The 17,419-nt window shown below is 43.2% G+C and overlaps 1 protein-coding gene across 1 annotated transcript; it reads left to right on the forward strand.

Moving 5' to 3' along the window:
• The first annotated feature begins 3,228 nt into the window (after window positions 1-3,228).
• Window positions 3,229-15,753, forward strand: CUNH2orf80 (chromosome unknown C2orf80 homolog). The gene is made up of 7 exons (XM_027114658.1): window positions 3,229-3,269; window positions 5,252-5,333; window positions 7,454-7,536; window positions 8,846-8,933; window positions 9,322-9,393; window positions 15,261-15,348; window positions 15,637-15,753. The coding sequence occupies exons 1-7, from the start codon at window positions 3,229-3,231 to the stop codon at window positions 15,720-15,722; spliced, it is 540 nt and encodes a 179-aa protein (XP_026970459.1). The 3' UTR covers window positions 15,723-15,753.
• Window positions 15,754-17,419: the final 1,666 nt, after the last annotated feature.

Genomic DNA, 17,419 nt, shown 5'->3' on the forward strand with positions numbered 1-17,419 from the left:
TCCATGAATCATTTAGATGGGAAACTGAAGCCTGCTCGGATAAAAAAGATCTGTGAACTTCAGGTCGGGATCATACTCCTGTCCCAAATGTATGACTTTTTCTCCCCCTTCAGGGAGTGTGGGTGTATTTAAAAAACAAACTATTTTCATTCAGTCACCGTTTCCTAGCAACCAAAAAAAAAGCATCTATTTTCCGGATGCCTGTGAGCCCCAGCCCAGTGGATGCTCAAGCACGCCTCCAGAAGCACGGAGAGAACAGAAGCATTGGGATCACTCGGCTGGTGAGAGATTCTGAAAGGGGAATCTGTTAATAGAACACGGTCTGAAGGACCTGTACCATAGATGCCGGGGTGCAGAGCGGGGACCTGCAGGGAGTGTACAGATTTTCTTCAGGGCATGATATTCCTATAGAAAATGGGGGCTGTGACTTCTGGGGGGGGGTGGTTTCTATGAAACAGCTAATGCATGAGGCAGCTGACATCTTTCCAGCAGCTCTTTTATGTGTATTTCCAGCCAGAGTCTTGTTTTCATTAAAATTCTATAGACAGAACAGAGGGGCAACTGGCTGAATTCAAATCTAAGCTGAACAGAGTCTGTGCAAATGGTCCTCTTTCAACCAGGCACAGAGACTCAATGCATGGAAGTCACTGAACTGGACAGCTGGCAGAAACCTCTTCAATCATTCAGTGCTTTTTTTTACAGAGGAGGAAACACGAAAACACAGAGAGGAAAATGAACTCGTCCAAGGTAGCCTCAACAGGGTCTCCTAACCTCCAGCCTAGTGGGAATGGAAGATGCTCATATTTTAAAAATCTTTATGAGAATTCCCGGGCGGTCCCGTGGTTAGGACTCTGTGCTTTCACTGCTGAGGGTGCGGGTTCATTTGCTGGTCAGGGAACTAAGATCCCGCAAGCCGTGTGGTATGGCCGGAAAAAAAAAAAAAAAACTTTGCATATTATGCCACATTGAGTGGTAAGGGGGAGGAAGAATGGGTCTAAGAGGAAGCTGTCCCAACAACCAAGAGACTCACATTTTATAATTGGTGTTTCTGAAATTCAAAGGACTGGCTCAGAATTACAAAACAAGAATAGGTTAGAGCAAACGCTAAATCTTTTGCTTTTTAAAGAGAAATCTTGGGCTTCCCTGGTGGCGCAGTGGTTGAGAGTCCGCCTGCCGATGCAGGGGACACGGGTTTGTGTCCCGGTCCAGGAAGATCCCACGTGCCGCGGAGCGGCTGGGCCCGTGAGCCATGGCCGCTGAGCCTGCGCGTCCGGAGCCTGTGCTCCGCGACAGGAGAGGCCACGGCAGTGAGAGGCCCGCGTACCACAAAAAAAAAAAAAAAGTCATCTAAGCTAAGGAAGTGCCACTCCAGTCAAGGAAAGTGCCACACCCCAGTCAAGGAACTGAGGTAGGACAGATGTTCTACCAACAAATGTTTTTTAAATTTTTGAGTTAGAAGAATGATAACACATGCCAGCCTTTATGGAGTTGTGGAATGTTAGGGTGAAAGGCGCTCTGGGTGCTGTTAACCAGGCTCTTCACATTTTAGATCACACCTGAGACTGGGGTGCAGAAGAGCCAGGAGGCTTGGCCACGGCCATGGCCACAGCAGTCAGTGGTGGAATGGACTCCACATTCTGGCGTCTGGCCTCCCCAGGTGCAGCACTCTTCCTTGTCTAGGCCACCAGGCAACCTTTCTGGCTTGCGGTGTCCTCTCCCAACTGATTCTCCCGTAGGGCGCAACATTACTCTCTTTAGAGTTAATCCATTCCCATGGAATGCTCTGACTTTATTCCCATTTTTACGTCCCATCCAAGGCTTTAGCAGATGCAGCCACAGCAAGAATGGTCCAAAATAATTAAACCAATTCGGTGAAGAATTTATTTAAATCAGTGGCATCCTGTTTCCTCTCCGATTATTGTTGGAGAGCTGAATCGAATAAAGTTTAATGTTTATATGTTACAATTAAAAAAAAGTGTCTAGGGCTTCCCTGGTGGCACAGGGGTGGAGAGTCCGCCTGCTGATGCAGGGGACACGGGTTCGTGCCCCGGTCCGGGAAGATCCCACATGCCGTGGAGCAGCTGGGCCCGTGAGCCATGGCTGCTGAGCCTGCGCGTCCGGAGCCTGTGCTCCGCAACGGGAGAGGCCACAGCAGTGAGAGGCCCGCATACCGCAAAAAAAAGAAAAAAAAAGAAAAAAGAAAAGAGTTGCAATTCAAGTCTGAAGGCGGTCTGCTGGCAGAATTCCTTCTTGCTCAGGAAAGGTCAGCCTTTGTTCTTTTAAGGCCTTCAACTGATTGGATGAGGTCCACCCACATAATGGAGAGTAATCTGCTTTACTCAGAGTCTACTGATTTAAATGCTGATCTCATCCAGAAAACACCTTCACAAAAAGAATCAGAATAATGTTGGACCAAATATCTGGGCACAGTAGCCCAGCCAAGTTGACACATAAAATTAATTAACCATTACAACTTGCTTTAAATCTTTTTTAAGAAACAAAACATTGCAGGTAAAGTTGATATCCCGTTTATACCTCTCCCTGGGCACTCCATTCAATAGTGATGATTTCTAAAATTAGGTCCTTTTTGTGACTCCAGGCCCCCTTTGACCCCATCACCTGAACTTTAATTTCTGGTTCAATGTGGGGTTGAGAATTGAAGGTATGGCCTCACCTTTGCCATCACCACACGTTCTTACTGGGACCTGCTGGCCATAGGAAGTTGTACCTGGGTTCTATAGAAACCTCCATCATGAGCCAGGAACCAGGCAGGTTCACGGAGAGTCACTATGTTGAATGCACACAGAACTCAAACATAATCAGATCACAAGCCATCTTTGCTTGGATTTTTCTGTCTAGCTAGTCTCATCCACGATTACATAAGCTGTGTCTGTATCGATACTTGCAAGGTTATGGCAAGAATAAGTAAATGATGAATATTGGAAAAGTGTGGAAGGAATAAGAGGTGTCAGATCAACTCAAGGTACAGTGCGCTGGCCTCCAGACAGCTTTCTGACCTGGAACCTGCTGGATAAGAGGCCTGCACACTCTCGGATCCCTTCCAGAGCCTAGGACTCCATGACTGGTATTAGGAGTGATAGCATCCCTAACTCAAATTCTCTCTGATTTGCTGCTGTAGCTTCTAGGTTCAGAGAGGCTGGGTCTTTCCAAAGGAAAACAGGTGCAGTGTAGCTGCAGATACCTGCTCAGCTGGATAAGCCTTTAATCATGGAAAGAAGGCTACTAAAGAAGGAAATGAGAAAACTCCTGTAAGTCTGATTGAGAATAACTTACATTTACTGCACTGAGCATTTGGTGGGGTTTATGTCATAGATGGTCTGGATATTGGCAGTGGGGTAAAAACCTAAGGAAGAATCTGTTCCTGGGCTATAGGAGAAAGCCAGATGATCTGGCCTCTGTCTCCTGCCCAAGAGGCCTCACATGTGGTGCAAAGCAGGATGCTGAACCTCTTGGGAGGATGCTTCTGCCAGCAGCGTGCACATCCGAGGCATCCCCATTCTAGAGTCTAAGATCTGAGCCCACAGTCCCAGCCTGTGCTGGGCAGGGTATGCCTTTGAAAGGGCCCGACTGGTAAAAGATATAGGAGAGATTTCTGGAAAAATGTACCCAAGGGCCCAGCATTTAAATTGCAGACTCTGCTTCTTCTGTTGTCAGGCTTATTGATTAAATAATTTATCTCCATTTTCTGCCCTCCGAACTTTGTTTTAAACACATAAAGAAAACATTAAGTTTTCCCATGGAAATTTTTTTCCTCCTGTGGTAGCTTTTCTTTGACTTGGTACTTTGTTAAGAGGTTGGTGAAAATCACAGACCATATAAAAAGAGGAGAAAAAGGTTATTATGTTCTATTTCATGATTATAGGCACAACAATAATACCCTTTTATTAGAGCTCTTATCATAGTCTCCATTAAATGTCCTTTCTCTGCCTACTAAGATAATTATCTTTTAACAAGTTCTTTAAGAAATGCTGCAGTAGGGGCTTCCCTGGTGATGCAGTGGTTGAGAGTCTGCCTGCCGATGCAGGGGACATGGATTCGTGCCCTGGTCTGGGAGGATCCCACATGCCACGGAACGGCTGGGCCCGTGAGCCATGGCCGCTGAGCCTGCGCGTCCGGAGCCTGTGCTCCACAACGGGAGAGGCCACAACAGTGAGAGGCCCACGTACCGCAAAAAAAAAAAAAAAGAAATGCTGCAATAAAATATGTATGAATTCACACATGTTTACATGTATGTGCTTGGAGGTCAACATAATAAAGAACAAGCCATGATTAGGAATGCCAGTTCCTCTACATATCTCATCCAAAGAACTGGAATTTCAAAACTGAAATAAATATAATTTTTTATGTATATATAGTTTAATTTTACCCAAAGAATCTATTTAGGCTACTTTAAATAAAGTGTCTTGGAATTACAAAGCAAAATTTCAAGAACTTTTATCAGTCTAGAATAGCTTAATGACTCAGAAGAAGGGCTTTTAGAACCCTAAAGCAAATTTATCCCCAGCAGAGGAACTTGCCCAAAGTGTTTGGTAAAGACCTTGACAAAGAGAACTGTCCTTATGTAACATTGTGAGATCGACCTTGGAGACCCCAGAGTCCTTTTTCCTATATCCATTCCGTCTTCTTGACTTTCCCAGGGTAGTACTCCTTTCTATTCACCTCCCAGGGCGCTTATTCTACCCTCCCCTTATTAAAAGTCCGTTAGGAAAGGATCTGATAAGGATACACTAAAGTGGAATCACTAATGTTTTTACACATAACTCCTCCTAACGGTATTTGCATTCTAATGGGCAAAAAGCCTTCAGGCAAAAGAACACATCTGTATGGAATATCATATATCTGGAAGTTATCAACTTTGGACATCCTGCCTGAATTTAGCAAGGGCAGCAAGGGAATCTTTATTTTAAATAGTGGGTCTCAATCCTTTCGGTTTTGTAATATCTGTTCTGCCTTTGGGGATTTATCATACTCCCTGCTTTCCTAGAAATTCGGTTCTATGTGAGTTTAATTTTACGATAAATGTGATTTGTTCATGATGGTTAGACACTTTAAACCTGCAAGGTAGCAGAATGTCTGTTTAAATCAAAATGAATATTAACTCAGCTACCAGAGCCATTGGTGACTTCGCTTGTATTTGGTGGAGGAGGGAGGGATGGGGAAGGAATGTTCTTCTGCAGACCGTGCTCCCATGTCTTTCCCGCTGGTTCAATCCTGCTCTCTTGCTTTTAAGGGGAGATTATATTGGCATCAGACTTCGGGAAAATGAATTTGACCCAAAAGGAAGAAGGCAACTCACCTTTCTAGATGATATGGTAAAGAAAGGCATGCTGCCACGAGTCACATCTGTGTCATACGTGTATTATGGGGACAGAACGGGGATCTAATATCTATCGCAAGCAAGGCTAATCTTGATCCCCCCAGAATGTCCTCTTCCTCATCTTCTCAACCTAGGATTCTCCATGTGGTCTCTTCAACTCATTAAACTGAAAGCAAGAAGAATGAGAAAATTAAAGTCATGAGACTTTTGCTCTTTATTTACTATTAGGAGAGAAAAGATTTAAAAGCAAAACGAGTACAAGATTAAATGTGACAGACATGATGTTAAAAGCTTGTTGACGAGATTAACTGTCGTGTAGTTCTCAAATATAATTTTTTACCATTTATGGAGAAAATCAAATAATTGAATAATCCTAAAATCCTTTTTTATTATATTATACATGTTGAAACTCAGATTCATACTATGTAATCAAAGTTCACTTCACATAAATTAAGGAAGCTATGTAAAGATCTAATCCAAAAGAGATTAGTAAACCCTCAGCTTTTTATGCTACCCATTTACTATTCTTGCACTAATGAGGAAGAAGAAATTACCTGTCCCTCCCCACCCCCTCCCCTTCCCTGGCTGATTTCTCTGGAGCTGAATGAGCAGTTAAGGCTTGGTGTTCTAAACTACTTCTCTGTGCACATATTAAATGGAGAAATTAAATCAATTAGATAAGTGCTTCTCAAACTTTAATGAGGTCTTATTACAAGACCGTTTTGATTAAGGAGTTCAGGGGTGGGGCTGGAAATTTGCATTTCTAATGAACAAACAGGTGATGTCAGTGCTGCTGGTCCAGGCATCAATCTTTGTATTAGGTTTCAACAAGTGAGCATGGTCCTTCCTTCCTTCCTACCTTCCTTCTTTCTTTCCTCCTTTCTTTCTTTCTTTCCTCCTTTCTTTCTTTCCTCCTTTCTTTCCTTCCTTCCTTCCTTCGTTCGTTCCTTCCTTCCTCCTTTCTTTCTTTCCTTTCTTTCTTTCCTCCTTTCTTTCCTTCCTTCCTTCCTTCCTTCCTTCCTTCCTTCCTTCCTTCCTTCCTTCCTTTCTTTCTTTCTTTCTTTCTTTCTTTCTTTCTTTCTTTCTTTCTTTCTTTCTTTCTTTCTTTCTTTCTTTCTTTCTCTTTCTTTCCTCCCTCCCTTCCTTCCTTCCTTCCTTTTCACTTTGGTTCACTCCCTGAAAGAAATAATTACATTGTTATAATTACATTGTTTACACAATGTTACAGTTACATAGAGCCTTGGAACCCATCTACAAACACAGAAACAAAACTGACCTTCCTTTTACTGGGGCTGGAGGTGGGGAGGAGAAAAGGAATGTTTTGATAGACAAATGGCAAAGATGCTTAGAAATTATCAGGAAAAGGTAGTGGGGAGGATAGGAATGAACATGGAATTGGTCCTCAGCTTTTTACTGCATTTAAGACTCTTAGAAAGTCACTTGGTCTACCTCCAGTTCTCTGCTTCCGCTGGACCCTCCTCCTGGGAGGTGCTTCTCCACCTGTAGACATTCTCCTCATTCCCCAAGCCCCAGCTCCACTGATGCCTCCTCTCTGAAGCCTCCCGGGATTCCCCCAGCTCCTCAGATGGACACACCACCTCCCCTGTGACCCTGGGCACTCAGTTCTGATGTTCCACAGAATTAGAAATTGTTCTCTGTGTCCCTCTTCCTCTATCTTCCCCTTTTTCTATTTTAAAATTCAAGGAAACTGTGGCCCAGAGAACAGCAGTTGCTCACCCAAGGATATGGTACCATGAGTTGTTGGCAATACCTAGATTTGAACCCAGATTCCCTGATTTCCAGTTTAGTATTCCATGAATCTATCATTTCTGGCTCGCACGTGCGTTTGCATGCGCGCGCGCGCGCGCACACACACACACACACACACACACACACACACACACACTGCTCTAGTGTGAGGTAAATGTAATGCCTGAAGAACACTAGTTATTTCTGCCTAAGCATCAGGTTACTGGACACAGCTGGTGATCCTCACCTTTGTGGACATGACAAACGAGTAGAATAGGCTTAGCAGTGCCATTGCCATTGTGCCTAGCACGTGCTTCGGCCAATGTCTCAGCCCATTCCTTTGCTGTCTGTGCTTCCTGCTTCCAGGCACACTATGACTTGGCCATCAATGTTGCTCTGCAGTGGCTGGATCACTCAGAAGACTTAACTTGGCTGGAGTGGGAGAAAGTGTAAGTTGAATAGTTTTTTTTCTTTTTCTTTTAACTGTGAGTAATGACAGAGGAAGTTCACCGCAAGGCACTCAGATTTGAAAATACTATGGGGTACGTATCCCCCTCCAACTAGAAACCTGAAGAAACCCTGACAGTTGTCGATTCAAGGAAGTCATATACATGCTTACATATTTTGCATCTCTGTGAGTTGGTTTCTGTCTGATGCAGATCTTTCTTGCATAGAACGTTCTGCCTTAGAAATAAAACTGTGCTTTATTGTGTACATGCCTTGACTTTTTTAAAAAAAAGATCAGTTCTGTGGGTAAGGCTGCAATCTTTTCCTAAGAACTATTAAACGCAACTTCTTCAGCATTTAACCAGATGTGCACCTGAGCTGAGCGGCTTGAATCACCACAGTTTGAATCCTTGCCGGGATTACTGGCATCTTCTCCCATGTGTGCCGAGCAGACCCACTCAGTTAGGAAGAACATGCAGCTAATGAGGCCAGGATTGAACCGCGTGTCCTGGAGGCCAGCTGTTTTTTCTGCTCTGTGACTTTAGAACACACACCTGGTGCTGAATGGTTGTATCAGTATTTAGTTGTAATAAGCAGAAAATCCGGTTTAAACGGACTTAAGCAAAAAAATAAATAAATTTTAAAAAGGAGAGAGGGAGGAGAGATTTATTGCCTCTGTATCTGGAAAGTCCACGGCTAGGTCCTCGTTAGGCATGGCTTAATTCAAAACTCAAACCAGGTCATCAGGATCTACCTCTTGGCTATTTCCTCTGCATGGACGCTATTCCTAGTTTCGGCCCACTTTATCACAACATTCAGGCCAGGGGAGAATGGACTTTTTAAAAATCACAGAATTGTGTCTCAATGGCTCTGTTTGCTCTGACTTATCTGGGGGTGCTAGCTAATTTAGGCCACAGTGTGTTTTCCATCCTTGGAATCTAGGGGTGTCATCAGCTTCCCTGGAAGTTACAGGCTTACAGGGGGTTAAGGCAGTTACCCCCAAGCAAACTGCCACAAGAAGGGGAAAGGATATAGGTTGGTGAAACCACAATTTTCCACCATAGTGGCCAGTCCGCCAGGATTTGATAGCTGCGGAAATGTGGATAGATGAGGGCAAATTCGTCACCACTGTTGGATGATTCAAAATTCAAAGTGTACACTTTACTGATGATGGATTAATCATATCAATTTTGTGAATAGCAAAGCACACAGCCATTGGTAATTACTTATTACTTATTGTCACAACCTTAGCAGGTGTCAAACAAAACAAGAATAAACCCTCCATTCTTATTCATTCATATTCCCCCTTAGGAAAATGCCATTTCGGGGCAGACCCATATATCCAAACCACAGAGAACGAGAAGCAATGATTTTATCGTCTTATGCTGGAATCTTAATGGTAAGGAAAAGAACATTATTGGCATACATGGGGATTTTGTATCTACAATGTGCATTTTCATATTAATGAATATTTATTTTACTTTTTCAACCAATGTTTCTAAATATGTAGAATTTACTAATATTAAATTTTTATTTTTAAAGATTAATAAAAAGATTGACTTCTATATTGTATTGTGAAAACATTTATTTAAGGGGAAAAAATAACACATAGATAATTGGTATTAGGATACTCTGATTTATCCATTTGTTTAAAAGACATTTATTTGGTGCCCACGGTCTCCAGGCATGGTACTGGATATATGGGAGCTATAATAGCTTTGTTTTGTAATAAAAGAAAAGCCATGGTATGATAATACATCTTTGTTATTGTCGTTGTTGTTTAACAGAACAGTATCCCAATTGAGGAAGTCTTTAAAATTTATGGGGCTGATTCTTCTACCAATTCTGGTGCTACCAAGGTAGGGATGACCTGAGACTATCAATATAAGGGATCTTTAGAGAGAATTTCTTTATTTTATGAATTCATAATGTTGCATTTCCAGGCATGAAATAACAGTTTTATATCATGATGGATAAAACCAGATGTAGCCATATCTTACTTGGGTAATAAATGTAAGATGCTTTCCTTAGGTAGAGGACTATATTCACAATACCAAATGCAGTTTATGGAAGGCCAAACAGAGGCAGCCAATAGAGCACCAGGCTTAGAGTCTAGATTCTGCCTCTGTCTCTGACTAACAGAATTTCTCACTTACACCTTTCATAATGTGGATCTGGTAAGTCCAAGCGCTCCTCTTGTATGATGTACTATAACTTCTAGCACTAGGACAAGATCTACAACATTCATTCTCATGAGAAATTATCTAGTTTACTGCTGCCACATTTCTCCTGCCCACAAGACTACTTGGAAGTCAGTCTAATAGAAGCACTAACGATCTGGGAGTCCAGAGACCCAGGGTGAGTTCTGACTGGGTCCCTTTCCTTCTTTGGGCTTCCGTATACTAATCTTAAAAAAACAAAAACAGAAACGGAGTATTCTGAATGATCTTTACAGTCAGTTTTGCTGTTTATGAATGTATGAACCTTTAGTAAACATTTAACATATGGGCTTCTATTTAGAGGTGAACTACCAATCCCTTTAGATACTTCTAGAAAAGGGAAGAAGAAAGGGCAGATGGGGTGGGGTTGGCAGGGATGCGTAGTGGGAGGGAGTCAGGGAGGGAAGCAGGGAGAACCCACACCCTCACATGAGGACTTCTACTCACACAGCTGCTTTCAATGCCCCCCACCAGGATTTGGAAGGGAGGCGAGGTCAGGGGCAGGGCTACGGCCACAGGAATTCCTGCATCCTTTGTTCTCTTACCTGCAGACCATACTGCAGACAGTGGGATCCTATAAAGTAAAAAGTTCACCAGGGCCAGCTTAGGAGTCGAGCATTTCCTCAGAAGTGTTGTAACTGAATCCAATGGCCCTCTCACCTTAATCCGTATGTAAGCTGGCCTGGTCCTGAGACCCAAGTTCCCTTGATTACAGAGGAAATCAGCACCTCCTCTCTGATCACTCTGGTTTCAACTCTATCCATTCATCCATTCACTCACTCATTCATTCAATATAGTTGTAGGTGCAGGGATACAAGGGTGGGTGAGTCAGAAAAGATGACTTTCTCATGGATCTCATATCTTGGAGCTGACGTTCTACCTTGGCTGAGGTATAAGCCACACCAGACTCAGTGCTCCTCAGAGACCCAAGCTGTTCCTGGCTTTTAAAGAAAGCCCAGCTCTTCTGTGTTCTTACAGAGACAAGCAAACCATGCTGCTTCATTCCTGTTCGTTTTTTCCGCAGCTTTCTCCCTTCCAGGCTGCCCTCTTCTCCCCTTTCCTCAAACCCTCCCCGCCAACACATACATATAAATATCTGAGCCCAAGCTCCTCTGCTTCAGACATTGTGTTTTCTCCCCCTTCATCTTCTGTGCCTGGGAGAGGTCTAGAGCAGGCCGTAGGCACCTCTGGTTGGTTGGTCTCAGCTCAAGTGGCCAGAGAGCAAATACAGAAAATCACATCCTGGAGGGAATGGCACTGTGAACCCCTCCAGTCTTAGCTGGGTTATCCATCAAGAAGGTTTGCAAACATGGGTGTCAGAGTAGCTCAGATGAGCCAGGTTCATTAAAGGGGCCAGAACAGGAGCGGGCTGGCCAGTCTCTATCCATCCATCCGGCCTTTCATTCATTCATTAAAGAGCCTTTATTCAGCACCTTCTCTGTTCTTCACAGTCTCTGTCTTCACAATCAGTTACCAATAACAAAAAGTCCAGATGTACAGGTAGACTACATAATGACCAGTTCTGCAGGGAAACAAATCGTACCTCAGAGAGGGGGTGTTCTCGAACTGAAGTTCACATGCCTGATGCACAGTGAGACCAAATGACCGAAACGTCTAAGTTTGGAGCAGAGCAAAGTTTATTGCAGGGCTGAGCAAAGAGAACGGGGCAGCGTAGGCTCAAAAGACCCGAGCTCCCTGATGGGTTTCAGGGAAGACGTTTTTATAGGCAAAATTTGGGGGGAGGGCTGCAGAGTATGTAACCCTCCTCTGATTGGTTGGTGATGAGGTAACTGGGTGGTGTTCTGGGAATCTCATTCATCAGCCTTCTGGTTCCAACCAGTCTGAGGTCCGTGTGCTTGTGCTCAGCCTGAAGTGACCTCCTCCACCAGGGTGGGAGCCTTAGTTCCCATAGAAGAACTCAGAGATACGTATCAGATTGCCATGCACATCCCCTGAAGAGGAACCAGGACCAGCCCCCATCTCTGCACTACTGCTCTCTCTCTGCGTTCAGTCACTCCCCTAATTGGTAACTGTTTGAATCTGCCCTTTGGAACTCAGGGAATGTCTGATGTTTTTTTCCTACAAACAAAAAATGGGGGACATGGAAAGGCTTTGGTGTCCAGGAGGGCTCCACAGGGTCCTGCTCGGTTTCAGTCCCCCCTTTTCTTTGATACTCCTCAATCTTGAGGGGAACAGGTGTTGGACAAGAAACAGAATAATGTTTTGGATAGAGAGGTTAATCATAACTCAGCAGAGGAACTTGGTTTTAGGGGGACTGGGTTTCAGGGGCTTTCCTTCAAAGACCTGAGTTTGTTTATTGTTACAGAATATGAGTGTCCTGTACTTGACAGGCCATTTGTGTAAGGGTTAAGCATGAGAATCCTAGAGCCAGGTAGCCTGGGTTCGAACCCCAGCTCTACCAGCTATCAGCAGATTAATCCTGGGCAAGGATTAATCTAAGCTCTATCCGCCTTGATTTCATTTGTAAAAACAGGGACCAGAAGATGAGTTTCTGTGGGAAATGAGGTGAGTTGTATCAGTAAAGTCCTTCGTGCTTGGCACATGGTAACCTCAAAATAATAGCTATGGTTAAGGTTCTGGTACCCAGGGGGAAGGGGGTGTATCTGATTTCCTCTATATTCCTCTAAATCAGGGCTTCTCAACATTTTGGGTCAGATAATTCTTTGTTGTGTGTGTAGGGGGTGGAGTCAGGGCTGTCCAGTGCATTGTGGGATGTAGCATCCCACAGCATCCCTGGCCTCTACCCATTAGATGCCAATAGCTTCCCACTCCTGCCCCGTTATGTGCCAACTAAAAATGTCTTTCAACGTTGTCAAATGTCCACTAAGAGGCAAAATCACAGCTAATTAAGAACCATTTCTCTAAATATTCAAAAATTAAATAGCTCATCAAGCATCCATTGTATTATTAATACATTATAAACCTTGCCTATTTTAGATAGCAAGTTCTCACAAAGGGTATGAGATGATGTGAGATACAGACATAAGCATCTGAGGATCATCTACCCCTGCGGACCTCACAAGCTCCTCACTGACTCAAGGATGCCAGCTCAGGCCTTTCTCTTGTGGCTACACGTCGGCTCTACTCAGGCACCCCCTCCACATCTTAACTTAGCAGGACCTCTTAATGGAAACGGAGCATTTCAAAGATTAAATTGTAAGAGCTATTTTAAAACAGTCCTTTGGGATTTAACATAACTTCAAAAAAATGGTTTTAACTAGGAGGTGTGGTTGTTCAAAAAAAAAAAGTTATTGACAAAGGTTCCTCTCTAACTGCTGCGTGTATATGAATCGCTTTTGATTCCTTCGGATAAAATGTCTCCTAAGCAACAGCTAAAATCCTTCCCACACAAGAGCTTAAAGCGCTGTTGAATACTAATCAGATTATGTAGCATTTCTGGCCGCTGGAACTGGCCACTTTGGTACCACATGGGTACTGTGTGTGGGCTTGATGGCTTTCCTCAGGGCTATTTGCTGCCACCTAGTGACAGAAAGGCCTCCTGGACTCAGAATTGTTCAAGTCTGTTACGCTTCGCGTTCTACTCCCGATAAGGGAGCTGGTTTGGGCTGACAGGGAGCCATTTTTCTGCTGAGGAACATGGACCCATAGGGAAAAAAAATGTAACTAAGAACTTCACACAAGTGAGGGTAAAAGGAGCATAAGTGAAGTAAAAGGAGCATAAATCTTCCTTCAACAAATAAAGCAAACAATAAAAATATTCTTCAGCTCCCTTTGACAGAGAAAGAGGGGAAAAGGAAAGGGGGGCAGAGAGAGTGAAAACTGGTGTAACAGAGAGAGGAAAAAGACCAAGGCAGGTAACTAGAGAACATCAGAATCTCTTCTTTCCACATCCTAGTGTCTGACCATCCATCATTTCACTCTATCCAGACTTACATCCAAAGCAAACTCTTCAGAGGCCAACAGACTGGTGTCTAGTCCCAGCTCTGTCACTTGCTAGCTGTGTGGTACACTGAAGATCTCAGTAAGGAACTTTGAAGTAAAAAAAGAGCACATGATTAACTCTAGCTTTAGGATTTCAATGTCATCCTACTTGAAAAATAATTTTTCTTGTAAACCACGCAGGAAGCCATATTAATTGCTTGCATGAATCATCAGATTATCAGGAGTCATAGAACATGTGAGCTGGAAGTGACTTTAAACTCCTCGGGTTCTCTCTTCTCCAGTGGACAGGGAAAAGCCTGTCTTTTTTTTTTTTTTTCTTTTTGGCCATGCCACGCGGCTTGTGGGATCTTAGTTCCCTGGAACCCAGGCCACAGCAGTGAAAGTGCCAAGTCCTAACCACTGGACCACCAGGGAATTCCACTGCAAAAGCCTGTCTTGAGTCTTCTAAGGGTAGAAAATGCATCAGGGATGCCATACGAGCTGGTTCTCTTTCTTACACGTGGCACGTATCACGCTGCAGGGCTGTTATCATAGCCACCCTTGCTCCACACAGATACAAAGCCTCCTTGTAATTACTTTCTGTGTTTTAGGGTCATCTTTCTGAATAGATTACGTGCTTCTTGAGGTCAGAAGCCACCATTCATGCTTATGTTTAATTCTTTACAATGCTGGATATGACACAAACTCTCAATAAATATGTTTGCCATTTGAATAAAAGGCTGAGGTCAAATCTAGACGTGCCCTGCTGAGGTGGCTATAAGCTGTCCTGTCTATAAAGACAGCACGACTTCATTTATTGTTTAATCCAAATTTTCTGTCCTTTCTGTGTGAGGTGGCAGTTGCCCAGTAACTTGCTAGCACGTTCTCTGGTTTAGTTGATTAAACTTATCACAGTGTGTGGGTACCCTGATTGCCTAATAGTTTATTGGTTTTTTCTCCTCACTCAGCACTGGAAAGGCAAGAACCTTGTCTGTCTTACCAACCACAGCTCCTAAAACAGGGCCTGACCCACAGTAGTGCTCACTGGAAACTTGTTGAATGAATGAAAGGTTGAAGAGACAGACAGTCCTAACCTTGAGGAAGTTTCCGGTGCAATGCAGCAGACAGCAGGTTATAACTATTGCACACTGGGGGTGTTCTACGTGACGACGTGTTTTGAGTTCACAGAGGAGTGAGTCAATAATTTGGCCTTAGGATGGGATTGGGGGGTGGGGTGCCAGCGCCCGAGAGGGGAGGTGGGGAGACATCGGGGTCAGTTTCTCAGAAAAGGTGATGTATGAGCCACATCTTAAAGGAAAAGTAGGAGCCTCTAGGCAGAAGAGGAGGAAAAAGCTATTCCAGGTAAAGGGAACCATGTGAAGAGCATCATTGTGTGAAAGAACATTCTAGGCAAAGAACGGCAACAAAAGGCAGCGTGGGAAAGTTCATGACCCATGAAACATGATCCTCAACTGCTAGTAACAACGTGTCAGGACAACGGGTTGGGGAAACAGGCCGAGCCCTGAAACAAGTGCTATAACCAGCAGCTGTGGACAGCACGAAGTGGGTGCAGCTTTTAAAAGTAGAACTGTTTTTTTTTTCAGGTTCCCAGAGCTCCACCCTTCCACCTCTCCTTGCACCCTTTTGCCATGTTAACAGCACCCAAAGCAGCAGAATATGCCCGCAAACAGAGTAAGCCTGTTTACTTCCATTGCTTAGAAAAATTTAAGTAAAACTAGGAGATGTACTTACAAAGTAAGGTCAAAGTTGTTATGGTAACATCTTTCTGTCTGGTGGAACTTAAAAGAATCAGGAGCATTTATGACTTGATTTCCCTCCATCATTGAAATCAGGGAAGTCATTTCTCAGAAATTTTGGTGATGGAAGCAAAGCACCCTAGAAGGGAAGGATGTAAAACTGAGGTGGACTCATTTTAAAAAATGCTTTTTATACAGACATGATGACTACATGTGTCTCTAGGTGTCAAGTTAAGAAGGGGAGCAACGAATCAAAATGCCACCAGCAGCTCTACAAAGGAAGCAAATGTCACAGAATGGAAACCATAAAATAATTTATCTTTGGACACACAGCCAAAGAACAAAGTAGGTCTAAAAATGCAAACTGAACCCAACTGATACCAGGTGTTTGGGGAGTACTTTACTTATATTGTGGCTAAAAGTCTAGCCTTTGGGAGTTAGATACTCTGGGTTTGAAACTAAAGCCCGCTGTGTAATATACCAGCTGTATGACTTTGGGCAAGTTGCTTAACCTCTCCTCCTCTGCAAAATGGGAAGAATAATGGTACTTATCTCTTAAGGTCGTTGAAATGATTAACTGATATTATGCATGTTAAGAGATTAGAACAAAAAAAAAAAGAGGGCTTCCCTGGTGGCGCAGTGGTTGAGAGTCTGCCTGCCGATGCAGGGGACACGGGTTCGTGTCCCGGTCCGGGAAGATCCCACATGCCACGGAGCGGCTGGGCCCGTGAGCCATGGCCGCAGAGCCTGTGCGTCGGGAGCCTGTGCTCTGCAACGGGAGAGGCCACAACAGTGAGAGGCCAGCGTACAGCAAAAAAAAAAAAAAAAAAAAAAGAGAGAGAGAGATGAGAACAGAGTAAATCCTAAATAAATATTGACCATTATTATCTTTATAGCATTTGAGAAATACTATCTACAGTTAATCAGCTATTATTCTGTTGATTCAAATAAGTGTGTTGAGGAGAGGATTTGTATTAATATCTGTGTCAAACGTTCCTATTCTCGGTCCCTTTCTCACTAATGAAAATTTTATCTTTGTCTGTTTTGCATCTCTGTTGCTTCTGCCCTGCCCATCTAATTCCTTTGACATTTATGCTTCAGAATTCAGAGAATGGTCAGAGATGGACAGGGCTGGAACGTAAGGAGAAAGAAAGGAGGGTTCTTTGCCGTTCCAGCTCTGCGTTCTCAATTGCAATGTGCAAAGTGAAAAGGAAATTTTAAAAGTCAGAGAGACCAAAGCTGAGCAGGGAAAGAATCAGAAAAGTGGTACAGACTGGCTGGCTGGGATATTTTAGGGTTTTGTTGAATAAGAGACTCTGGGTCAGCTGGAGGGTTGTAAGGTAGGAAAGGGAAAGGGGAATTTTGAAAACAGAACCACTGGGTTATGAATTGGGTTTGCTTCAAGAAACACAAGTGAAAACTGAAATTCCTTTTTATGTAGTTCGGTTGCTATACTATGCATTTTTAAAATGTGAATCTCTGAATAGACTGGGTCACACAGGGCTCAGGGTTTATTCAGATTTTCTGAGGCAAACTACTGACTGATTAGAAATGTAACCTTATCATAGCAAATGCTTTAAGAACTGCCTGAAATCTTTAGTCACATCAGGGCTTTAATACGTGTTATTCTAGTAACAAAACTCATGCTATTAGGAAATATTTATGATATTGAGTTTTCTTTTAAAGGTCTTTGTTATAATGAGATTTGAAGGTATAGCTTTTCTAGAACTATATCTTTGTTACTTAAGATCCTTTTGAGTAAGATGATGTTAATTTTTAAGATGTCAGTTTGGGGATAGCAAGCTTTAGAAAGTAAAACAGACAGCAGAAAATCAAAAAACAGTAATAACTCCAGAAATAACATATACGTACATCCACACACATACACACATACACTGATAATCTACACCTTAAACTTAATCATGAAAAAATAGATCTCTGAGACAGAGGTTCATAGCCCCTTGAGGCTCATCTATGCACCTATGTACTGAAAATCTGGCTCTCAA

The sequence above is a fragment of the Aethalodelphis obliquidens genome, unplaced genomic scaffold, assembly GCF_003676395.1.
Source record: "Aethalodelphis obliquidens isolate GAN/ISIS:26980383/991018 unplaced genomic scaffold, ASM367639v1 scaffold2, whole genome shotgun sequence".
Lineage (NCBI taxonomy): Eukaryota > Metazoa > Chordata > Mammalia > Artiodactyla > Delphinidae > Aethalodelphis > Aethalodelphis obliquidens.

Excerpts from the sequence above, each read along its gene's own strand:
- CUNH2orf80 (XM_027114658.1), top strand. The coding sequence starts at position 3,229 with ATGGAAAGAAGGCTACTAAAGAAGGAAATGAGAAAACTCCT. Across the intron at positions 5,334-7,453 it reads TCACCTTTCTAGATGATATG|GCACACTATGACTTGGCCAT; the intron begins GTAAAGAAAGGC and ends TCCTGCTTCCAG. Across the intron at positions 9,394-15,260 it reads CCAATTCTGGTGCTACCAAG|GTTCCCAGAGCTCCACCCTT; the intron begins GTAGGGATGACC and ends TTTTTTTTTCAG.